Source organism: Bemisia tabaci, chromosome 6 (assembly GCF_918797505.1).
Source record: "Bemisia tabaci chromosome 6, PGI_BMITA_v3".
Taxonomy (NCBI): Eukaryota; Metazoa; Arthropoda; class Insecta; order Hemiptera; family Aleyrodidae; genus Bemisia; species Bemisia tabaci.
Window position 1 is genome coordinate 50,827,425 of NC_092798.1, and position 26,074 is coordinate 50,853,498.

General features: G+C 35.0%; 2 protein-coding genes across 3 annotated transcripts in view; both read left to right on the forward strand.

Annotated features, from left to right (window-relative positions):
* Ptp69D (Protein tyrosine phosphatase 69D) overlaps window positions 1-15,443 on the forward strand; it is a 37,829-nt gene extending 22,386 nt beyond the window's left edge. The window contains exons 17-27 of the mRNA XM_019048077.2: window positions 191-335; window positions 748-952; window positions 1,302-1,493; window positions 2,367-2,565; window positions 3,402-3,537; window positions 4,084-4,233; window positions 4,756-4,929; window positions 5,481-5,600; window positions 6,226-6,363; window positions 6,913-7,194; window positions 8,682-15,443. Coding sequence (XP_018903622.1) covers window positions 191-335; window positions 748-952; window positions 1,302-1,493; window positions 2,367-2,565; window positions 3,402-3,537; window positions 4,084-4,233; window positions 4,756-4,929; window positions 5,481-5,600; window positions 6,226-6,363; window positions 6,913-7,194; window positions 8,682-8,774 — 1,834 coding nt within the window. The 3' untranslated portion in view covers window positions 8,775-15,443. The remainder of the gene's footprint in view (window positions 1-190; window positions 336-747; window positions 953-1,301; window positions 1,494-2,366; window positions 2,566-3,401; window positions 3,538-4,083; window positions 4,234-4,755; window positions 4,930-5,480; window positions 5,601-6,225; window positions 6,364-6,912; window positions 7,195-8,681) is intronic.
* A 2,954-nt stretch (window positions 15,444-18,397) lies between these two features.
* Window positions 18,398-26,074, forward strand: part of Kdm5 (Lysine demethylase 5) — a 40,098-nt gene continuing 32,421 nt past the window's right edge. For both annotated transcript variants that reach the window (XM_019048050.2, XM_019048051.2), the window contains exons 1-6: window positions 18,398-18,949; window positions 20,973-21,050; window positions 22,077-22,355; window positions 22,805-22,882; window positions 24,143-24,262; window positions 25,002-25,076. In XM_019048050.2, coding sequence (XP_018903595.2) covers window positions 18,707-18,949; window positions 20,973-21,050; window positions 22,077-22,355; window positions 22,805-22,882; window positions 24,143-24,262; window positions 25,002-25,076 — 873 coding nt within the window. In that variant the 5' untranslated portion in view covers window positions 18,398-18,706. The remainder of the gene's footprint in view (window positions 18,950-20,972; window positions 21,051-22,076; window positions 22,356-22,804; window positions 22,883-24,142; window positions 24,263-25,001; window positions 25,077-26,074) is intronic.

The following is a 26,074-nucleotide window of genomic DNA, read 5'->3' on the forward strand; positions in this document are numbered from 1 at the left end:
TGACGGCAAAACTCCCAAACCCTGTATCTCGTTTGTGATGTTTCAAAATCTCCGCTCCCATTTTGTTTCAAGAGGAAAATGACTCAGCATGATTGATTGAATTTTTCACAGAATATTTCTCACACAGGGCAAAGAAGGAAGGAGGAAAAAAAAGAAAATAAATATTAATGCCAATTTTTTCATTTTCCAGACATTTTTGTAGATCGCTCAGGGGCAGCCACATTCCTGTCTCTTCGAATCCTCCAAATATGATGCCGATCGCCAAATCTGACCTACCAGCCGCAGTTGCTGATAGACATAAAGATTCTGATTACAGGTTTCAGCATGAATTTGAGGTAAGTTTTCCTCTATTGTGATGAACTGTATGAACAATTAAATTTTCATAATGTCTCTCGATTTGCAAAAAAAAAAAACAAACATTATATTAATTCCTCTGATGTAAAATCTAAAACAATTTTAACACTCAAAATTGCCCTATCTGTAGGGAAGATGTAGTTTGTACAAAGGAATTTTTGGAAATGTTTCTTTATTCACCCAAAATTTGTAAGAAATCCCACCTGTTCCCAATATTGCCATTCACAGAGTCACGCCACGAAATGAAAGAAAGATAAATGTTCTGTCCCTAGTTAGGCTTAGATTTAGTAAGGTTTGTAGGAGCCACCATTTTTTCCTATCTTTTAATTTGCTCAATTAAATATCATTTCCATCCTCTCTGCTAATTGGTTCTTTTAAAATTTCTTTTTCTAGCTTCTACCGGACCGATTTCCTGATAGAACAACAAAAGCATCTGAAGCCCATGAAAATCTTTACAAAAATAGGTATCCAGACATCAAAGCTTACGATCAAACACGAGTCAAATTACATCATTTTGATAGTATAACCGGCTCAGATTACATAAATGCAAACTTTGTAGTTGGATACAAAGAAAGGAAAAAATTCATCTGTGCCCAAGGTATACTTTTTATTTTATAGATTCCTCACTTTTATAAAAGAGGCTCTTGTGTCTTTTCTCCATGAAAATAAGCCAAACGGCTGCATAGCAATATTCTTGCTGTATATCTTTCTTTTGTGCCAGTAAAGCGCCAAAATAATGCTACTATTCTGTAATTCTAAGCCGCATCAAATGAGGAAAATTAGTGCTTTTGAGTGAGGGAAACTATTGCAAAATTGGTGCAAACCCGCATCGGAAAGTTTTGAATGTTAAGGCACTATGATTGAGTACCACATTTTGTATTGATATTCTGTTTATTATTGCAGCTGTTTAATTTGTAGAAAATAATCAATTTATTGTTTCCCTGTAGGTCCAATGGATAACACCGTTAATGATTTTTGGCGGATGATTTGGGAGCAACACTTAGAGATGATTCTAATGTTGACCAACTTGGAAGAGTACAACAAATCTAAGTGTGCCAAATATTGGCCTGATAAAACGGACGGTACCAAAAATTTCGGCGATATTTCTATTCAACATGTACAAGAAAAACGTTACTCAGGTAATTTGAAGCACAGCATGTTTTTTTTTTTCGAAAAAAATATTTCAAACTTAAAAGTTCATGACAGCCAAATGCCAAACGAAGATGCATTTTGTACTAGTTTTAGAGCTATTTCTGAGTTGTGGTAAGTGTCAAGTTTAGCATACCTGAATGGAACTTTGCTCATAGTCACTAAGTAGAGTAGCTTATCTACTAGCTAACAATAAGTATGTTGTGAAATCATTAGAAATAAGCCAATAAAATTGTATAACTTTTTTGAAACAGTTCACTACATTTGGATGTGACCCAAATCATTTATGATGAAAGTAGGGTTTCCGTGCTGGAAAACTGAAAAATTAATTTTTTATACCCCTGCCAAGAAAATATTTTAATGTTGTTTTGGCATGTTGTTTCAAAATTCTTAACCAAATTGGAGTAATGACCGTCCAAAGTGTACATTCGAAAAACATGTTTTGAGGAAAAGCAAGTTCAAGCTTTTTTTATCGTGTTCAGAACCAAAAAATTTTGTAATCAAACTTAATTTTTTACCCTCTATTGCTACAAAAACAAACCCAACCACTTAAAACTTACTCTTCAGAGGCTGAGCACTGTGCAGAATTTGTTTAATTGAAGACTCATTTTAAATTGTATAGTACAATTTAACAAAAATTACTCTTCTGTGAAATTGATTTTCATTCTCAAAGGTTTTTTCTCCTGTGAATTGTCACAGATGTTTCCAATTATATCCTCAATTCATTAAGTTTTCCGTACCTTGTTGCCGCTCCGTAGATTACAAGGTACTTTTCATGTCCTTTTATTATGCTTAAGTACTGTGTAATACGACTTTTATTGGAGTCTAAAATTGTTTTATCTCATGTTTCTTGTTTGTTCCAGACTATATTGTTCGTGAATTGAAAATGACTCGACCCGGCGGTGGTAACAAGGAAGCAGAAGAAAGGAGTATTTTCCAGTACCACTATTTAGTTTGGAAGGATTTCCAAGCCCCAGAACACCCCTATGGTATTCTGAAATTCATCAAAAGAATGAACGAAGCTTATTCGTTAGACAAAGGCCCAATTCTGGTGCATTGTAGGTGAGTGAGGAGATTTTGTCTCATCAAGCCCTTATGATCTGGGAAGTGCTAATTACAGCAATTTCAATCCTTGATTGGCATTAAAATTGTCGAATATAGCTGAACTATGTATCAAGAAGGTACCTCTTATTCACCTTTTAGCGATTGAAATGTGTTTTTACATTATATTTACAATACAAAAGTGTTCTAAGAATTCTTAAGACTTGTGTTAGCACTCAACTTCTAATTGTTGCGCGCCTTGGTGGGTGGACGGACCCAACAGCAAATCGTTCCTTTGGCAAACTGGCCAGGTACTTCATCCTGACTTTGAGCTATTAAAGTTTTCTGACCCTGATACTAAGTTTGTCCACATTTCTCACAAAAATTCTCCCATTTTTATCTGTTTTTCAAGCACTGTAAAAACGAATTTGCAGAAACATGTTGGCATGTAACATTTTTAGTTCATTTCCCTTCATTGACTATGATTTTTTGTAGGAAGCAGGTTTATCATTTTTTTATATTTTCAATACTTCTGTAAGCTTGTACAAAATTTTCTGCTCATGACGAGGTGACCTAAGTTTCCTAAACGCAGAGTACACATATTTAAGAGACAATTATGTTGAAGTGCTTCACTTAATGAGTTCTTGAGTGTTGTGTAAAACTGTTGGCCCTCAGGCGAGGCTCAGTTTTAATCTCAATCTTTTATTTTTGAGTTACGTATTGCATTTCTTTTTCAAATCAGGGTTTTAATCATTTATTTAATGGAACCTCTTCTTGTGATTATTCTCATTGATTTCGCATTTATAGGTAATGCGATGAAAAATTTGTCATTAAAATTTGAAAATTCGATTTTTCAGTGCTGGAGTTGGTCGAACAGGGACGCTAGTTGCCCTCGATTCATTGGTGCAGCAGTTAGAAAATGAAGGTCAAGTCGCGATTTTCAACACGATATGTGACCTAAGACATCAAAGGAATTTCCTCGTCCAAAGTCTGGTGAGTTATGTTACTGCCATCTCTTTACTCTAAAAATTTGCCCTGAGGAGGCCCATCTGCTAAAATTCTCTCTGAAATCTAGATTATTCTATAGCTTGAACCTTCTTTGTTCTAATTTTTTTTCACAGAAATAAGGTAGTCCACTCAAGCTATTTCAAACTTCGTCCTGAACCAAAAGAGGCATTAGTCGCCTATTAGAATAGCTTAAAATTTTCAGCGAGCATTTTTGTAAAACCTGAAATTTTCTCCATTTTATAATTTTCAAACTTAATACTGAAAAACCAAGATTTTGTCATATCCACTTCGGAGTCTAATAGTTGATTAATGTCTCTTTATTTACATTTATTCTCCTCCATTTTTGCCTCGTTTCTCATCATTACAAGTTTATGCATATCAGCAATAAGAGTCAGTGTATTTAAGCACTTAATGGGAATTTTGAATATGAAAGCCCTGACGTCAAGACCTTTGTGACCATTGAACTAACCTTTGTGTTTTTTTTTGCACCCTATTTTCTCAGGTTTAATTTTGCCTTCTTTTCTTTTTCAGAAACAATATATTTTTATTTATAAAGCTTTGTTAGAGGCGTCACTGTTTGGCGACACAGAAATCAGTGCATGCGCTTTGAAGAAAACAGTAGACAATTTGAAACAAATAGAGAACGGCCGAGAAAAATCTGGGTTGGAATTAGAATTTGATGTAAGTACTTGTCCAGAAATTTCCATCACCGTGACAATAAATCTCAGAGTGCACTTAAGATTATTTCAAGTTTGCCACAATTTTTTCAGTATCATTCGAGGATCATTTTGTAAATGACTTGTCTTTCTTTGTTTTGTGTTTCAGTGGTATTTTTCTAGCTTTTTATGACCATAATCTTTTCGACATAGTTGGAAAGCATTCTTGTCAACTCTGGACAATAGCTATCTCTAAATTGACAAAAATTAAATCTTGCGTCTGACAAACTCATGTGGTATCAGGGTGGCCCTAATTCATGTTTGCATCATAATGTGCTTCTAAGTTCTTTTTCAACAAGCATCGCAATGTTTTTATGAGAAAGAAAGAAAATTCAGTTTCATTATTACAGTAGAATCCCATCTAACAGATATTGTCTCTTATTGTACAATGTATTTGGAAAAAGGGAATGCTGATGAGTTTCTCCCTTAGTTACAATATGTATTTTCATGTGTATGGCATTCTAATGAAACTTTTTTTTCCCTCCAGAAATTAAGTAGCTTAACGGAAGATAAGAAAATTAGCCCAAATGTTGGTACAAATGAAGAGAATCTATCAAGAAATCGCAATCAGTCTGTGATACCGTATGACCGTAATCGAGTAATTTTAACACCAATCCCCGGACGAGATGTCTCAACGTACATCAACGCTTCATTCATTGAGGTATTATTGCTTGGAAATAATGAATAACTATTAAAATTAGATCTCATTAACAAGAAGTGAAAGGTACTGTAGAGTTACCCTTCACTTGTCTGTTCATATTCAATGTACCTCAAATTTATCCTTTCCTCATTAGTTTTGTATGTTTTTTTTTTTTTTTGTAGAGTTAAATGCTCTTTTCATAAGCAGCATGGTTGTGATTCCAAGGTTAAGATCAATAAAACAGACAGTAATATTTCTCTAGTGGCTATTACATTGAAAGCATTGATGTTTGTCTTATATCTGACTCACTTTTCTGCCATTACGCACATTATAGAAGGAGGAAAAAAATGACAATTTTTTTCCAGTTTATTTGTCAAAATTCTGAAAAGTTAGGTGTAATATTTGTAATGTAATGTTTCAACACCATCAAATGAAGCTGAAGACATGCCCTGAGAAGCCCTTGAGAGTGGGAAAATAATGAGCGCTGCATATTGGCTATTTTTTTTTATTCATTTATTTTATTTTCATTAATGGTGTTTACTAAATGTTCAACTATTTATAATTTGTTTCAGGGTTATGATAATTCAGAATCTTACATAATAACGCAGGATCCAATTCAAGATGTAACTGTGTCAGATTTTTGGAGGATGATTTCGGAGCAAAGCATCTCAACTATAGTCATGTTATCAGATGTAAGTTTTTTTTTCTTTTCTCACTTGTCTTGTAAGGTGCCTGAAGGTGTGGACAATTTATAAATTTCAATCATTGTACCTCATATGTCTATGTTTTTCCATAAACTTGAATGAAGGATACTTCTCACCCCGATTTATGATTGTTTGTGAAAAACTTGAACCAAGAAACCTTGCACGTAAGCTGCACCTAGGTTTTTTTCTGGAGGAAATAGAGGTAACAGCAGTTTGTACCCAAATAAATATGGTTTGAAGCAGTGTCAATCAATGGTCTAAAAACGCACAGTGAAAATAAAGATTGTAACTTTTACTTATTTATTCATATGTTTTTATTAAGCTCCATTTCGTAAAAACTTTTGCTTAGTCGATAGTTTCCACAAGAATTTCTATGATCTTTTAACATTTGAGCGATTTTTTCTTTTCTTATGATTTAGTTGCTTTGATCAGTTATCTCGATAATTACCTTTTGCTTTCTTTTTTGTCAGATGGTTTTTACCAGTTGTCGCAAAACTTAGTACATAATAAGCATTTCCGCTATTTTAGCCATCATCAGGTGCTTTAAAACAAAAAGGAGACTTGAATTAAAACCAACACTTAAAATGATGCTGATTTTTTTTTCTTCCTGCAGCTAGGAGATGGTCCCAAAAAGTGTTTCCGGTACTGGCCTGATGATGAAGTGTTTCACGATCATATCCAAGTCAAGTATATTCAAAGTGAGAGTTGTCCTTATTTCACTAGAAGGGAGCTGTGTGTTACCAATATCAAGGTATTTAATCCAAGTTTCTTCATTTTGCACACCAATGTTTGTCTGTTCTGGAACTAACGATTTTCAATTTCAGTGAATTCTGTTCCCAAAACGTAAGCAACTTGTTTAATATATGTATTCGAAGTCCGTCTTGTTCGACTATTAATTTTTTTAATTAGCCTTTTGTGCCTTTGAACGCAAGGTCTTAGTGCCTGCTTTGGGAATGTGCATTATTGAGTGTTCAGAGGGAAACCAGATTTATTAAACTAATCATATTTAAAGTTATAACGCCAAAATTAATTAATTACAACTCAATTAATCAGAAATACTTAGCCTTCCTACTGTAAATCAGCGATGCCACTACATGGATTACAAATGGACCAATGGACAAGGTGAAAATTTAAGCATTATGATGTACGTTTTCTTATTGAATATAGTTTTCCTATGCATTATAATTAACGTTAATTTTTGAGATACCGATGATATTAAAACGTATCCGTAGTAACGACATTTTTCCACTCCATTGTTTCATGTAATCATCAAAACTAATGATATTGTTTATAACTCTAGACTGATGACAGTGTCGCTGTCACGCAATACCAATACAACGCTTGGCCAACGGTTGAAGGGGAAGTGCCAGAAGTCACTCGAGGTTTAATTGAGCTGGTTGATCAAACCAACAACAACGATAATGGCCCAATCCTCGTTCATTGTCATTGTGGATCGGACAGAAGCTCAATGTTTGTTGCTCTAAGCATATTAGTCCAGCAGTTGCGGACAGAAGGGAGAGTGGATATTCTGCAGACTGTCCGGAAGCTCAAAGCTCAGCGGCAAGCAATGATAACCACCTTTGTAAGTTGATTGATCGATTTTTTAGATTTTTTTGAAGGCGTTGCAAAATTAAAACCAGCATTGACTAGCCATAACTTAGTCATTGATTTTTTAGTCATGGAATTTTGTCAGTTGAACAACAAGTCATATCAACATTGAGAACTTCCAACTAGAATGCTAGCATAACTATAAACCGGGGTCTCCTGTGGTTAAAAAAACTTGGAAAATCAGAGAATTCACGACAATGGGCCTGTTGCAAACTTTTGCTAGAGCAAAACTAAGAGTTGTTTCCTACAGATAATGCCTCAAAAATCACGATGAGCGCATCGGCAAAGTCTGAAATGCACTCATAACTTCACAATCTGCGTAAGAAATTTGCGGTTTTTTGAGCTTCCCGCTTCGAAAACGATACTACGGTACAGGTGAACATTTTGTTAGAGGAGTCGTTCCATTGGCGACAATACTCATCATGGCCGACGCCAGTCCGCCAAAACACGTGTGATGGGACGAGATAACACTTGAACAGGATTAAACCATATAACAATCGGCGTGTTTACGTTCATATTTTCCTCGCCCGCCTTAATTGACCTTGAACTCTCCTCGAATTACGCGAGGAACTGCGCAAGCGTCGGCCATGATGAATATTGCCGACGATGGAGCGACTCCTCTAACAAAATGTTCACCTGTGCAGTAGTATCGTTTTTGAAGCGGGAAGCTCAAAATAACGCAAATTTCTTACGCAGATTGTGAAGTTATGAGTGCATTTCAGACTTTGCCGATGCGCTCATCGTGATTTTTGAGGCATTATCTGTAGGAAACAACTCTTCATTCTGCTCTAGCAAAAGTTTGCAACAGGCCCATTTAGAAAAGCCAATGAATTCATAGAAAATCGTCAAATTTTGTAAGTAGCGCATTGTCTAAGCGACTGTAGCCGGTGCCATTTTCAAGAGAGTGTGATTAATTTCAGCCTTTTTCCTTAAATTAAATCCATAGAAGTGGAAGTATTGTCTGAACTATAGCTAAAGAGAGCATAATCAAAAGAAAAAAAAATTCTAAGTAGTTTTTTTTTTTTTTTCATTCCACTTAAGTATACATATACAACAGGCACTGTTTTTGCAGGCTAAAGATACATGCCCAGCCTATAATTTTATCAGTAACTTAATCTGCATAAAAAATAATATAACTGAAAATTACATACTGTAAAATGTTAATGAAAATGTTTTAACTGCAAAATTAATTACTTTTGGCTCCTTAAAAATTCAGTAATCAAGTAGTAAGGCTTTATTATAAGGCATTTTTTTTAATTAAAAATATACCTTATGTGTGTAATTGTCTAAAAAATTGTGGTACTGCATTTCAATTTTTAATGATGGACTATTTCAACCTGTTATGAAGTCATGTGTGTCCATATCTCACACTTTCTACAGTATAAACTTTTTTTTCAGAAAGTTAATTTCTATTGCATTGTATGTTCATGTGATTAATCTGTGTTACTCTTAAATTTTCAGGCTCAGTATGAATTCTTACATCGTGCCATCGTCAATTATGCCGATCTCCATCGTCTGTGCGAAACCTCACCCGTCTCATCTCAGTCACACTAAAGTTAAGCTATAATTTAGTTTGAATCCAGTTGCCCAGTGATTTTTTTAAGGTCGATACATTCAAACCAACAGAAAGAAGCCAACCCAAAGATAACTTTAAATTTTTAAGTTTGAAAATTACATGAAGACATGTAGCCCAATTTAATATTAAATCCAATTGGTAAGGCTGAAATTTAAGCTGTGACTTTTCACCGTAAATGAAACAAAATTTCAGCCCTATATCTACTTAAATTGTTTAACTTCATTTTTTTCTCTAGTAATGTGGGTGGTATCTTTTGGTTAAATTTGATCAAACTTTTTGTCATTTTTTAAGTAAGCGTTTTAAAAATCGATTAGACTGTAAACATTTTTTAGACTGTACTATTCATGAATAATCAATGTGAAAAGTTTTTTGCAGAGTTGTGGAGAAATTGTTATCACTCATAAAACTTGATTAAGTGTAAGTTGCTTGTTACCAAAAATGACTTTCTTGTTCTGTGGACTCTTTCGCTAAGGGTATGGTGCGCAAATATGGTGTAAATGCATTTCAAAGGGCAGAATATTGTCTGTTTTTCATCTTCAGTCATTTTTTTTTTCATGACCAATGACTTGAAAAACTTGCCAAATCTAGAACATCATAGTCTCTGGAATTTTTTTTTTTTTTTTTTTTTTTTTTTTTTTGGCACAACAACAAATTGTTTTACTCTCTTTCATTCGGTGAATGAAAGTTTTTATTTCGAATGCTCTGAATCATTGTGTTAAGTTTTAACCATGGATGAACCTCTAAATCCAGTCATTTTTGTTTGTTAGACTTAAAACATCAAACCTGAGATTTCTCGTTTCCCAACTCACCACAAAAATGTTTTTAATTTTATCTGATCCCCTTCCGATTTTCATTGCATGATTCCAGTCAGGTGAGCAAATCTACTATTTATATTTTAAAAATGGTGCTAAAAATAAACTAACAAAATTAATAAAACATAAGATTTGTATAAATTCTTACAGTTTTGCAATTAATCTTTAAAGGACGCTTAATTTTTGCTTTATTTTCATTCCGGCACATTGACAGACAAGGATGAAAAACAGATTGTCTCATTAAAGAAAAATCATTTCTCTTTTAAATCTTATCTATTCATTCACGTTATCACTTTTTGCATTAACTTCAATACAACCGTTTTCCCTTAAATGAGTATCTTTGTAAAATTATATTATTTATGTTTCCATTAATTTTCTTTTCCTTCCTTTATGAATACAACTAACTAGAAAAAAATTATAAACTTGAATAGATGAAGAGAATGACGATCAATACCAATAATGTATTAATGCCTGAAAGATGGTGTGGAGTTTTTTCTCTTTTCGTCAATAGGTCTCTAAGGAATATTTAAAAAAGTCACTAGTATGGGAAGGGAATGCATTTACATCGCTTTGCCTCTCCACTTATTAACTGTCTTGGAACAAGATAAATTATCGCTATTTTCCTTTTTTAAATATCTTTGTGTAAATATGTAGGTATTAATGCTTAAGTATTTTATTTCTATTTATTTCAAGTTCTCAAGTTTTAATTTTTTACTGCCTTTTTTTGTAATTCATTGCTTTCACACAGTTCATTTTATTTATACTTTTTATACTTCTTTTTTGTTTTGTCGCAAGTGAGTTGACAACGTTTTCTCTTCGTTTTATCTATTGTCTCTTCTCATATTCCACTAACTGTTCCTCTAAATGTTCTAATTAAATATTGTAATGTATTTGGGAGTTTATCAAAGATATTTTCACCCATGAAGGGGAAACGGGCAAATTCCATTTGCCAATCAAGCAACTTTCCTATTTTTTATGAATTTATTATTTTTCAATTATTCGCATGTGTAACATATTTTTCTTTAATGTTTTTTCGTAGCTTAAAAACTGTCCAACTGTCAGCAGAATCAGTTTTCTCCAAGAAAGGAGATAATTAGTCATCAGAACCACCTCTTTTCTCTCATTCCTTGTTCTCTTAATCATTTAACCAAGACTTTTCCAGCATTTTATATCTTCTAAGCTGAAATCTTGTTACTGCTTTCCGAAATGACCATCTAGATTGTTGGCGTCAATGCTAGTTAAAATTAATGATTCTTATGTTTTTTTTAGCGTTTGACTCTTTGATTTCTGTAACTAATGATAACATACAAAAGAATTCAGTTCATTCCAAAGGATGCAGTGAAATGTACGCTTAAGTTAACAAGCTCTTAGCATCATAGTCTTTCTGTGAGCTTTTTACAACTACCATTTTCAATAATTTCTCATTATGTTTTGACTACTTTGGACGGATACTGTTTATTTGTAATTGGAATTTAAGTCTTAAGGCACAATTTGGTTTTACTTTGGGAGTATAACCTCACCGTTTCTAAATCATTCTTTTCTATTAGTAAGTATAATGGACATATTCAAATGAAAAGGAACTGTATCCATTTTGCCATGAGCCCTGAGTGACAGGGTTCATGTCACAACGGGTATACTTTCTTTTGATTAAAGTATGTCCAAATGATGTGCCGACAAAAAAGCATTTTACAATTTTTATACGAATGTACGTTTTTACAAATTTTCTATTGGAATCTGTATTTAATGTAAACTTAACAAAAGTCTGAGTCTGCATTTTTAGAACCTTTTTCTTCATTTGTAATTATTTGAGTAAATGCATGAAATTGGAACTAATACTGAGAGCATTACCCATTACCACCATGGCTTTTTGAGGTCTTAGTGCGTTGCATTAGTCAGCTACTGTTCAAAGTGTGTTAATTTTGCAGTTGTATCCTGCAACGTCTATTTTCAGTTTCTCATCCTCCTAACGATGGTGAAACAGCAGAAACGCTGATTTCGGTTTTGCAACGTTGCAGACCTCCCGTCATACTTTATTTACTACATGGAAAGCTATTCAACAGTATTTCTCGAAGACTTGGTGATTTTTCTCCTCCCTCTGCAAAAATTTACACCCATCGTAGGATGGGTCTCCCCTTTTGATAAATAAAATGAAAGCGGATATTTTAAAACGACGTAACCTAGATACGCATTTTTGCTATTTCACTGTCGATGAGCTGCGTGTGCTATTTGATAAAATCTTAATGCAACAAAGGTGTTTCAAAAAGTTATCAGTTTTCTGTCGCAACTTTTAATCAGAAATAGAGAGATGTCCTGTGTAGCATATTTTAAGTAGATCAAAAAAAGGAACAGTACTGCTCCAGTCATTTTTTTCTGGGTGCCATTTTTTTTACAATTCTTTTTCAGAATCTAGTAGAGGATATAGTCCTTTTACAGTCATGGTGAATGGGAATGATGCTTGAATCCGTTCTTGCTCAGTTTTGTACCCACTGAAAAGGTCTATCTGGTATGTCTGGTAGCTTTGTCGAGTTTTAAATTTGTACAGTTAACATTTTAGGATCGCTTTTATTCAGGAATAATTGCATAACATACCATTCTCTGTGATACATACTCATGACTTTCTTCTGATTCATCATAAACCAATGAAATTCCCAGTCTTAAACGTCATTTGCTGAACATTTATTTCAGGAACTTTCCTGCTCTTGAATTGGCATAGAACAGTTAGTGGTTCGCTCATGACCCTTAAACGTAGGAGTTGAGCGATATTTTCCCATCTCAAATGTAGCGCTACCTCAACCAAAAACCTGAACGTTTTGGCTGTATATAAACATCCGGGCTTACTCAAGTTTTTTGCGCACAAGAACAATCGTTCAGAATTATTCCTACATTGTTTTTAAATAATTCATTGAAAACATCACACGTTTAAAAACGTCAAGCAACTTCAGTGCCAAATATTTCTATCATTAACATAAGATTTCCTTCAAATGTACAGGTATCCATTAATCTAACCTCAGAAGTCATGACTGTAAAGTTCTCCTTTTTTATTGTAATTAAATAATTGGTTAATGTATACAGATCTTTCGTAAAACATGCTTTAATCTACAATGCATTTAACATAAGTTTCCATTTTTTTACTTTTATACTCTCACAATATTAGTATTGAATCTGATAAAATGTTTTTTCTTTTTAAAAAAATAGATATTAATGTAAGTTTGTCATTTAAGTCAACAAGTGCAAGGTTGTTTGGGGGCCCTTGATATCCTGTTAATTTTCTTGATCTCAAAAATGCCCATTTCTTTTTAACTTTACTTGCACTTCGTGAGCAAAATACGCACATTTCATGTAAGCTTGAGACCGAAAGTAAAAATGGTTGAAATGAGAAATGGCAAAGTTATGTAGGTATCTGTGTCATTCCTATAAAAATTGGTATTTTAGGCAAATCATATCAGTTTGTGTTGCTTTGCCATCTGTTTGTAAGATCATCGCATTTTCGGACAAAATAGATGCAGATAGACAAGGTATGCTGCATTTTCAAAAATGAATGAATAGATTATTGATATTAGATTATTGATACTTGATAAGAAGAAAAGTTAGTGCTCAGCGCTTACGGCGAGCAACTTACGTAGGATAGAAGCATCAGAAAAGGCCTCCATTATTAACTGTCCACTCCGACCATTCTCCCTCAGGTCAGCGCTTACGAGAAGTGTGTTTAGTTCTTTGTTTTGAAATGTTAGGTAAATTTTGTACATCCATCCTGCTAAATATTTCAATTCTAAGTTTTACAAATTACTGTGTGATGCAGCTTTATAAAGGGCACATATTGACAGTGAAAATCCCAAACCTCTTATCTTGGTTTGCAACATTACAAACTTCCTGACATACTTCATTCTTTAAAACTACTCAATGGCAATTCTTGAAAATGTTGATGATTTTTCTTCTCTGTGTGAAGACCATTCTGTGAAACTTTTAAGCCATTATGTTGAGTCATTCCCCTTTAAAAAATGAAAAAGGAGCGGAGATTTTCGACTACTGTAGAAGAGATCTATGGTTTAGGATTTTCACTGTCTATTTCAATAACCCTCTTAGGCTAGTTTCTTTGATCAGTCAAAATTTGCTGCTTTCTGTCCCCGAATATTTTAAAAGTAGGAACTCACTCGTTCGTTTTTGTTTTTGGAAAAAATAGGAGCAAGTGAAAAGTCCTTTTCTGACCAAAAAAGCTCATCTAGCTCAAAAGCTCAACTAGCTCAACCAATGGCTTTCTAAGTGGTTTCGAGGGATCAAGCAAGATGATGCAGAAATATTGAAGCACTTACTAGAAGATTTGCTTTGATTTATACATATTTCAAAGAAAAAGAATATATTCACCTTGAACAGAATATTTAAATTTGTTGATCCTTTTCTAGGAAAGCTGGGCTTTATTTGTCACTTTCTAGACGACAAAACATGACTACTTTGCAGCACTGCAAAATTTATACTCATAAATTGAGTTTTTGCTCGGAAAGTGTTGAACATAACTAACCGAAAAGCTCACTATTTGTTCTCCTGATGACACACAACGATCAGCGACATTTTGGGGAAAAAATCTCACGGTCATGTATCTGTAAAAAATTGAATTGTTGGAGTAAATTTTGCAATTTTGGAATAAAGTTACTTTCCTTCATTCGGGAAACAGCGAATTTTGATACTAGTTGTTTAGAGCAGCAAAATAACAGTTAAAAATCTATGTACTGTCAACAATTTCAATTTAGTCAAATGAGATCTGATGAATGATCAACACCAATGCAGCAGCATCACACCCACGTGTAAATAAATATTCACACCAAGAAATATTCAGCAACTAAAACTAATGTTCAAATAAAATGAAGCAGGTTAATAATTTCGCACTGTTTGTTTTAAATACTTCAAATTTGAAGGTTGAAAATTTAAAGTGTAGTATTTCTTATAGATCTTTTCTGGAAGGAAGCAATCACTTACTCTACCGCACTTAGCAAATTTTGCATACCAGAAATACCATGCAAATTCATATTTTTTGACGTAAAATAAAACACATACAATGTCCCTATCATCCTCTTTATAAGTAGAAGGAAAGAAGCATAATTACTCTATTTTTGGTTTTATATTTGGTTGACTCTGACGATCTTTTGAATGTGTAGACGTCTTTGCTGAGAAACAGAGTGTCAACTTGATCAAAGTATTCGCTCTTTCCGGAGCAGTCTCAGGAATTACAATGATTTGAAATTTAAAAGAATTGATGATAAAACCAAAGAGGAATCAAGGACTACTTTGGTAAAAAGGCGTACAAGCCTTTCAGTGTTGCTAAAATTGGACAACTTATCTCTTAACCTGAAACTAGCCCGTTTAAGGAGAAATTTTCCAAACATAAGTTTTCTAAAACCATCTAAGTTGTCAAAAAAAATTTCTAAATAATAAGTTTTCTATGGAAGTAACGTGACTGTAAGTTAATTTAATTCGCTAAAAATGCCGTAGAAAATTTTACAATCTTAGCTGCATTACAAGTCTTGTGTACGCCCTCTCACAAAAGGAGTTCTCAATTTGTGCCTTTGAGAATACTGAAAAAGAGGATGATACAAACGTTATGATGATTTCTCGGGTACTTAATTTAACTACAAAAACACTTGTTCTTGTGCTCAAAAGTAATGATAGTTTAATTATAAATCATAAAAAAGCATATTAACTTCTGTTGAATATTAATCTTGAACAAACAAACAAAAAATATTGTATCTTATATGGATTTATTGAGTAAGATTAATTTTAATTCTAGTCGCTGTCAATCAAAACATTTTAATTGAATAAAGGACATCAATTTTTAAATAGAAATATTATTCGATTTTTTTCTATTCTGTATCTTGACGGTGAAACTATCAGGCAACGTATCTCATTTGCGGTGTTTAAAAATCTCCGCTCCCGTTTTATTTTGCCGAAGGAGAACAAATCAGTATCATCCCTTGAAGTTTTCACAGAGTTTTCTTTGCTTAAAGAAGAAAAATCTTGGAAGTTTTCAAGAATTGACGTTGAGTAGCTTTCTATTTAAAAAACAAAGTATGACAGCAAGTCTACAGTGTCGCAAACCGAGATGCGTTGTCTGGTCGTTTTGCTGTCAGTCTTTTTTTGACCATCTAATACTACTGATTGATGGTAAAAATAACACATTATCCAGTTTTAACATTTATCCTGCTTTGTAACGCTGCAGATTCTCCTCGTTTTTTAAACACCATACTTTTTTGGAGGAGTGATCATCATTGTTGTATGAAATTAGTTATCTCCCGCACGTGGGAACATATCTTGACTATGCTGTTTCAGTAAGTACTTCTACAAACCTTTTTTTTAAACGGAAAAACCATTCCACGAATTATTCTGAAAAACACTGGTCAGAAACAATCGCTAGAAATTTCAGGAGAGCTTCCATGATGGTTCCTCTGTAAACAATTGGCATTGCAGGGAGAAATATATGTGCTGAAACAGTGCAATCAAGATGCATACCCTCGTGCAAGACATGATGATCTGTGTGATATTTTTCTGTGTGCTTTTGACAATATCCCATGAACCTGCACAAATGATAGGTAATATTCTCAAAAAAAAAAGAAAAAAAAAGAAGAAGAATCTCATTTTGAAACATTGTAATCAAAGTATTAGTTTTACACCTTTATCATCACTCCCTTTGTAATTAAGTATTGAAGTTCACTGGTTCGTCATCAAATGAATTGCATCTTATCATCAAAGTGAAAAACAACTTGTGATTTAGTCAGTAGGTATTACATTCTTTTTTAATATTCTCCCTAATTGAAAATAATGATTCTTGATCGAATTCTAAGTATTAATAAGGCCCCAGCATATTGAAGTTTGAGCAAGTGCTATAATTTATATCATTTGATTTTCAGGAAACAGGTTGTAAGTTGAAAGTTACCTAAGGGGTCGTAGATTAAAAAAGTTCAAATTGGTCTTGTGCAGTTGGAATTTTTTTTTTTTTTTTTTTTTTTTTTTTGCGTATGCTTTGTCTAATTTAAGACCTGTTCTACTGAATGTTGTAGAGTCATTTAGAAAAGGTAAAATTTGAGCAGAAACTTTTAAACCTGCAACTGGGATCTACGGTTTGGTGTTTTACCATAAATTCTAGTTTACAACAGTCTTGAGTCTTCAGACTGACTGAGTGCGCACATCGTCGATGGGTTATTAAGTTACTCATATTTTCTCTGCAATATGCTTTTTTTGTTTTGTGTTATCAAATTGATTTTTTTTTTTTTTTAGGATTTTTGTCCCTGTACTGTGTCTTTTCTTTGGATCGGTACTTCTACCAACGCTTATAGGATGAAGGGGGGGGGGGGGGGGGTACGCTTTAATTATTACCCAACACCAAAACGCGTGGGCCATGGGGAGCGTGTAGAAAATCACGTAGACAAGTTTTATGAGGGGACCGCGTGGTGGGGCCGGTGGGGCGATTATTGACAGCAGTGCCAACAAAATATTTGAGCGTTCGTCCGCACAATTCGTCGAACCAGACTTTTTATTCCCCTGGTCGGCTCAAAAAGGAGTTTCTCGCCTTCTAGTAGAATCTTAGAAGTTTTAATTCATTTTTCTATGATTTGGTCAGCCTCAGATTTTGATTTACTTTGAACAAACAAAATTGGATCCAGGATAATTTAGCCGGCCGTGAAAAGACTGTTGCCAGTGCTGCTAAAAGGCATGGCTTAGAGCATAGAACACAGTGTTGAAGACTGGCCACTTCACTTCTTTCTTCGTACGGCCGGATTTTTAGTAAATGGATGGAACACCTGGAGCGCTGCTTGTCCGCAGCAGGCGTCCATTCATTTGACTGCTTGCATGCGCGTTTACGTAATTTTACGCTCAAGCAAGAGCATGAGCGGCTGTAAATAAATCGAGGAGGAGGGCGGAGCTGTTAATTTTTATTGTTAAAATTTACTGAGTCTCTCAGGAAATTAAGTGGCCATTGGAGGAACTAGCCCCCCCCCCCTCCCGCAATCTATTTCTCTCTAAGAAATGTGAGGTATTTTGGTAATGGGATCAATTATTCGGTGATAACAGCTCTAATTATAGGTCGAACTGGAGCAGGAGAGCTGGACGGGGCCTAGATCCCCCAGAAATTTATTTTAGCCCCTTCCAGATAATTGGATGAATTTCACAAAGTAAGTGCGTGACATATCTTTCATCTCTGAAATTGCAAGTAATTCAACTTTTTGGTGAGAGGGGGCCAAACAAATTTTTTTTGAGACAGCTAAAAATTTTTCTCGAGACAAATTTTGTTTCAATTTTTCAAAATTTTTTCCGCAGGGCCCCGTCCCGTCGAACCCTCTGTTGTTCCTGAGACGACTCAATTTTTGAAAATTTTCCGGAGGTGCCCCTCAGACCCCCTTTTAAAGCTAGAAAAATTCCCCGAGCCCTCCTCTGCATCCTTGGGGGGGGGGGGGGGGGAGTCGCACAGACTGTTAGACCCTGTTAAAATGACGACGACGGGCAGTAGTCCGGAAAATCCGAGGAAATGTTCCCGAAATGGTCGATGAGTTTTTTTCATTCATGAAAAAATATTTATGATCCAAAACCAGGTATGTAATTTAGTTTATTTTTCTTTACAAAAATTAAATAATCAGAAATTCTCGGGAGCCATTGCATTGACCTGTCCCGCTACTGTCACGCCACCTAGCGTCACAATTTTGAATGAAAAGACAAAAATTACTAACAGAATAATATATTGTAAAGAATTTCGTGTAATCGTTCCTGTTGATAATATTCCATATGAAGTAAGGTCGCCATCTTGATGGTTTGGTTAAAAATCTGTTGTTGTTGCTGTCTGTCCCCCTCGCGGTGTGTCTCGGTGACCGCAGTTTTGTGAATATTTAACAATTTCACACTAGTTATGTAGTCTTGTCCCGTGATTTTCCCGTTATCCTCTTACTTATCTTACTTCCAGCATTTCAGACCTTTTTTTTCCGAGTGTTACAGTGTTTTATTGTGCTAAAATGATAAATATCATATCTCACCTCCACTCACATTGTCCAATTTCATCCTAAACAGTCTGCAATTAATGTTTACCTCTTCCTCAGTGATTTATCTTTCCAAAATCAACAATGAGTTTGCATTCCAGTGATTATTCTAAGCAAAACTTCAGCTCAAAGAAGGATGATTTAGATATCCATGCCAGCGACCTAAAAGAACTAGGGTTGAAGCGGAGATTTCCTGCTTTTCACCCTCCTCCGGTTGTTCCTACCTACGAGCCAACAGGCGAAGATTTCGAAGATCCTCTTGCATACATAAGTTCCATCCGAGAAGAAGCTGAAAAATATGGAATTGTCAAAATCAAACCACCCTCTGTAAGTAACTTTACCGCCTTTCAAGGAAGAAGAATATAAAGTTTAGTCGTAAAAGTTTTACCGTTTCCCATTACATTAAGTAACTTTCCCACTTCGTATCACTGCCTGCAGTTTTTTTCAGAAACCGAGCTTCTAGCTTGATAAAATTTGTGTCAGCATGTCTGACAGATTCATAGATTAGTATGTGTCAATCTCTTCCTGGTGTAGGTACATTTCCTTGCAACATCCTCACTTTTTTCAGACACTTTTTCTGTGCAATGGAAAATTCTTCCATGAGTCATACACATTTTTTCAAAACCTCACTGTGAGAAAGGTGCTCAAGTTTTTTTAGACATCCCTGTGTTGAGCCTAGTTCTATGTCCTTTTTGTAGCCTCATGATCATGGATTTTTCTCAGAATTAATTCCATGTACCCACTCCAGTACCTAATGCCTCCTTAATCAAAGTCACCAGCAGTTTTTTAAAAATTTCCTGGATTTTGGCTGTTAAAAATGCTCTATTTATCACATAGTCACCTATGACAGTGGCCTGGTGAAAATTCCTGATAGTTCTACTTGAGGAGGAGAAGCCATCATGGTTTTCCATCTCAAGTTTCTACCTCTTTTTACACCACACCTCTTAGCTGCCATCCAACCTTAACTATCACACTGTTAATTTCATCTCTGAGGAAGGAAAATGTTTTTTAATTCTGGATGTTCCATGAAAGTAATTAGAAACAACCTATTAGGGGAGAGGGGATGATGAAATCCCACAGCCTGCAAAGAAATTCTTCCCTTAGGCTATGAAGTCAATTGAATGTAAAAAATAAGCCCCTGTAATATTACAAGTGTGCCTAGGAAAAATGTCTGTCAAATTTATTATTTTCCTTCTTTCTTAATTCTTCCATTGATATACGCACTATTCTTTATCTATTGGTGTAAGGCTGAACCGGATTGAATATAATGGCAGTGTTGGATATTCAATTGAAATTATTGAGCCATTGGAAGCACATGTATGATGACTTGATGGAAAATTTTAGAATATCAAGGAGTCCCTAGTTAAATTTTATTCTGAAAAAAACACTTCATTTTCTAATAAATTTTAAGGAAGTGGAATTTTTTATCAGGCCAATCCTGTGTCATTGTTTATTTCTGTATCCTAGCAGTCTTAAGATTCAGTAGCTTACTCACTGGTTTATAATAGAGGCCCTTTTTTTGGCAAATGGTCATCTGCACCAGGGGCGCAAATGCTTGATCGTTATCCTGCAATTTTTTGTGAAAGGGGTTGGGGGCAAAATTTTTTTTGTGAAGTGATCAAATTTTTTTTCCCTCACTTGAAGGCAATATAGAATCAAAACTACATAGATTTTCATTTCTTTCTCAATTCTCACTGGAAGAAAATGAATGAAGAACTGTCAAGTACATCCGTTTTTGTGAAGACAACTGTTAAGCACGTTTTTAGACCCGCACCAGGTTCTCCTGGAAGGGCTTTGTGTGTGAAGCTAGCTAATGGATGTGAAAGCAAAGAATTCTCTGAACCTATGACGTGCAGATCTTGGGGAATGCTGTCTCTTGTTTGCTTACACCTAAACTATATTTATCGTGTTAAAATCCTAATTCATTTGATAGCTAACTGGATAATTTTTATTTATACCTGCGTTGAAAAGAGTAGATTATCTTGTTCTTGAAAATTAAAATCTTACACTCAGGAGGATGTTTTCTGTGCTTTATGTGCTTATGCAGTGGTAACTTACTATTAATAGTAGTAACCAAAATGACACCTATCTCATTTTGGCAGGCTGCGAACTGAACTTCTCATTTCAATGCCAGAAAAGCAATTTTTAATCTACTCTCAAATTGTGAACTTTGCATAATTTTTTTCCCCTTCATCAAAGCATTTTCTTAACAACCCCTCTTTAAAACAAAAGAATTAAAGTTAAGGCAAACATTCAAGTAATTCCATTGAAATGTGTGTGTCTCCGGATTCATTAACTCTGATTTGTCTGGTTCAATACTGTTATATTAATGGAAGAATGATATTTTCAGGACTGGTGGCCACCATTTTGCGTTCAACCAAAATCATTCAAATTCACTCCCAGGCGTCAGAGATTGGACGAACTTGATGTAAGTATGATGGTGGAAATACTTATCACTGAATTTTAGTCAGGAAGAAGCAAACATGTAAATCTAACTAATGGCCACAAGTTTGCTAGAAAGTGCTTTCCTGAGGAGGACTATTTAATAACTTGGATGTTGAACAAATTTGTGACAGCTCCAAGTCATATCATTTTTTAAGCTTATATTTTTTCATCACCAAGCAGTAACTTCAGCTATAAGGAAATCTAATCTAACTAAGTAAGCTGATGTAGGAATATACATTTCTCTCAGTTTACAAGGTGGGAAGCAATTAAAAAAAGTGTATAAAACAAAAAAGAACGCTAGGAATTTTGGTTATCATTAAAATCTAGAAAATGCTGAGATATCAAGAGTATTTATCCAACTTAGCAAATGTCATCAGCAGAAGTCTTCATGAATCAAAATTTTTAAGAAAAAAGTCTGCAACGTATCCGAAATTTCAGGATGAAAATAATGGAGACTTTTTTCCCAAAAATTCCAGGAAAGGAAGTATCAGGATTTCTAAGGGGGGAAAACCCCCTCGCTTTTGGAACATCTATGCTGCATTTTTTCTTTACCTCTTTCAAAACTGCGACACCCTAGGGGAACTACATTGTATTTTTCATTTCTAATTCTACAGTTTTCTCTTTTTACAATCCTTAAGGTCCATGTGATGCTGCAATTTATATTGGGAGCGCAGCCACATGAGTGTGACTGACAAGTGTAAAAATCGTTATCGATTCAACTGTACTGCCGTTTCTTACCTCCGGGACATCTCAAAATTTCCATCTACCTATGCTTAATAGCTACTACAAAATTTACACTGGTTTAAAAAAATTTAAATGAATACTTTTCTTGTGGCAAAAGCATTCCTGGAAAATATCAAGAAATACTGATCCTTAGTTTTTGATTCTTAACTTTTTAAATGGTAAAGCTTTTGAAATGACACTTGTCAGTGCTTCTGCACTACTAAAATCTGTTGAATAACATGCTTTAACAACATATCAATTTGAGTCCTAAATTTCTTCTCAACAGGCCACAGCCCGAGTCCGCAGCATTTTTGCTAACAAGGTTGCAAAATTTTGGGCAATGCATGGGCGGTCTCTCAAGACATGGAATAGGTACAAAGTTGACATGTACACTTTGTACAAAGTGGTTGAAAGTCGAAATGGGTATGATGCCGTGACGGAAAATGACAATTGGGAGGCTGTTGCAACAGAACTTGGGTATATTAATGTTGAACAAGCAGCCAATTATCTTAAAGGATTTTATCGGGATAATCTGGAGCCCTTCAGGAAATTCACTGAGTTGAAGGTATTTATAATTTCATAGCAATGAGTTTGTAATTAAATAACTAAACAATGGTTTTCCTCTAAATTGATGAATGACAGGAACTCATGCTTTCATTTTTGTCTGAAGATTTCAAAACGATGGAATTTTTTATTTAAAAACAAAAATAATTCCCTCAATGCACCATATATAAAATTTCAGTTGTATTAAATGGAAAACCAATACTCTCTTTGGCTGCATCACCAATGCTGAATGTAGGGTCTTACTAATATCTTTTTTACAAAGTTGCTTTGACTCTTTAAAAACTGTTGTTTTACGTATAGTGCCATTGTGAGAAAGAAAAGAACTTTTATTCTTTCAAAGATTTCAGGGCTTTCTTGATTTTTATACGCTCATCATTAGGTAAAATCAGACCTACAATGTTTTATTGTTGCATATCAGTATCATGAACATGAGTTTTTGATTTTTTTCAGTTCTCTGGAGTTAGTCAAAGCTATAAATGGATGCCTCCTGTGCAAAAAAAGCAGTCAATTGTTAAGAAACTAATTCAGGTTTGTCCTTTTCATTTCAGACTTTATTTTTCCATCTTTTTTGCTCTTGATGTTAATTCATTTTTTTTATGGTAAGCTTATTAAGTGCTAATCAGATTGGCAAGTTTAATTTTTAGTAGTTACCTTAGGGCTTTTTTTTTATCGCGGATCAGGGTGGATCGCAGTGGAACGCACTGGATCGGAATCCTGAGCGATCCGGACCGATCCAAGTGTTCCAAGTGATAAAAAAATCCAAACTTGGAATTTGGTTCGATTTGTTATTGTTTTGATTTTTTGGGGACGGCAACTTCCTCGCATTAGGTTAGGATCACAGTGGATCGCGAGCTCGCCCCACCTCGGAAGAGCGATCCAGCGTTCCACCCTGATCCACCTGGAACGCTTGGATCACGCTGAGGAACGGAATAAAAAAATACCGATGTTCATCGCGATCCACCGCGTTCCACTGCGATCCGCATAAAAAAAAGCCCTCTTCAACGTATAGTAGAAACTGCATGTAACCCTTGGGTGGCCGCTGAAAGCACTCACAGCGGCTTTTAGCAACACCATGCCGTTCTGTAACGAGGCGTAGCGCAACAGCGCCCGCCATGCACCTCCGTAAGTTCTTGCGCACCACAAATAGGCTGTTTCTACTTCGACAGTTGAAAGTACGCCAAATCAGACAGAATTTTTGCCCATAGAGTCACAACTCCTCAATTCTAAGCCAGAATGCTTTTTCAAATCTTTCAAGAATCACAGTTTTTACTGCCGCCTTTTAGGTCAATTTTCTTCCGAAAGATCAAATTTTTCGTCAAAATTCAAAATGAATATTTCAATTTGTATTCAAAAGGAGCACCGATTGTCATATGTCCAAACTCGATTGGACAATATTTCCTGAAAATGCTCCACCCTAGCGGGCCGCACGGTTGCTGCTCGAAACTCAATATTTACGCAAAAATCGCTTGTTCCAGAAACCCACTTATAACGGAAAATTCGGCCGATTCTGATGCGTTCCTTTATATGCAGTTTTTACTATACCTAGTCATTTTATCACAGCCTCTGAACATCACAAGTTCTATGTCCTGTCAAGCCAGCATAGCATGTAATCAGCTGATAGCTGTTGCCTGTGAAATTTTAGGAAAAACCTCAAAATATTGTGCTCTTAGTAATTGTTAATTGCTAACTCTGAGCAGAAGTTTTTATTCTAGGTGTGTAAGACATCTCATCAAAATAGTAACGTCTCCCTTTTTCACATGTATAATTAATTTTCATTTTGTGTTTCAGGAGGAATATGCCCCAGATATCAGGTCTGATTACCGATTGTCTGATATCATCAAACCAGCAAATAAAAATTTGGAAAAGCAAATTTCAAGTAACACAAGTTTAAGCAACGGAGACAAAACTGTAAGTTGACAAAACAGCAGTTATAACTGTCATTACTGATGCTTGCCATTTACGCATTGTTTTGTGAAGACCCAACCCCTAGTTAACGTAAATTGTTTAAGCCCGTAATTTTAAAAAAATTTCATAACCATTCAAAACTTGCTTTTGACAGCAATTAAAATGCGTAAAATAATGTGATTGTCTTGATTTTTTCTTTTGGTCCTGTAAGTGAACAAAAACTGTTTATGAATGCTGATTTCCAATTATCCCGTCTGTCCAATCCTCACCTATTTTGTCTTACTTTTTAATGAAACAGAAATGTGAGCTGGGCAGGAAGCAGGACAAAGCCTATTTTAAAGAAGATATCAATGGCATAAAGCCGCATTTACTCATCACGTTTGCAGTGTCTGAAAATGTCCGCCTCTTTGTTATTTTTTAATGGAGAACAAATTGACATCATTCCTTGAAATTTATGCAGAATTTTCTTCGCATAGAGAAGAAAAATCACGGCAGTTTTCAAGAATTGCCATTGAGTAGTTTTCCGTTTAAAAAATCAAGTATGACAGGAAGTCTGTGACGTCGCAAACCGAGTTATGTGATTGCCGACTTACACCGTCGATAAGTGAGATTGGCCAAAAAAATAAAAAAATATGTTTAATTCTGAGTATTAGTTTTCAGAGGAAACTACTTCAATTTTTAATGTTGATCTGGGGTTTTTGAATTGAAAAATGATGAAAAAATTTTTTTTTAATTTGTTTAGGAGGATCGTCTGAATCAGTCATTTGACGATAGCGATAATGAATCTCTTGCTTCTAAAGCTAGAGGAAGGAAAAGGGTGAGTTCTCTATGGCTATCGAAACTACTTTAATTTTACACTAGATAAATGCAACCGAATATTTGGTATTGTCGAATGAATGCCTAATAGATTATCATGAATTTAGGTGGTGAACTGTAGAGTACCTGTATACGGGAGAGTATTGCCATCTCAATCCTTTTACTACAGAAAAAGTGTGCCGCTCTCTGATCGGTCGGCTATCATGGAGCCCCAAAGTTGGCCAAATGTAAACAAACCCCAGCTCCTCCGCTCCTAGTTTGGCCCAATGAAAACAAACAAGACGGCGACAAGGTTCTACTAAGTTCTAGACATCATTTTGGATGTGATCGTTCGGATCAAACTATGATAGATATTTTTACGGAAAATTTACCTTTGAGTGTGATCATCATTCATTTCTCAGCGGATAATATGTGTTCCTCTGGATCGGGGTTGTTTACATTGGACCAACTTTAGAGCTCCATGATAGCCTGAAACTGATGAACCAATCAGAGAGCGGTACAGAGATGGCAATACTCTCCAGTACATGTACTCTGGTGAACTCTCATTCCAGGCTGAAAGATTCAGCATAGCCAACTCTGGTTTTAAATGAATAGGTGTCAAGGCAAAAGGAATCCTGCACATCCAATGGGGTTTTTTATCATAAGAAAATCCTTTTTTTTTCCTGATCTCATTTTTAGATTTTTGCACCACAACATCGGCAAAATCTCCCTCCCTTTGTCTAATGTTTATCAATTACACTTTTATTTTATAGTATGTAGATCATGGGAAAAGTAAAGTATGGTGAGGGATCCACAGAAGTTTTCAGAGAGGAATTCCTCTTTTGGAAACTTTAAAAAGTTTACTGGAAGTTTTAGGATGTCGAGAAGCTTCAGAGATACCTACTTGTAAGGAAGTCAAATATTTCCGCCACAAAAAAGAAGTGTCAGATTGGAGTGAGCAGCCAGTATCTTGGAACTTTCTAAACCCTTGACCTCAACAAAGAAAAATGAATGAACTTG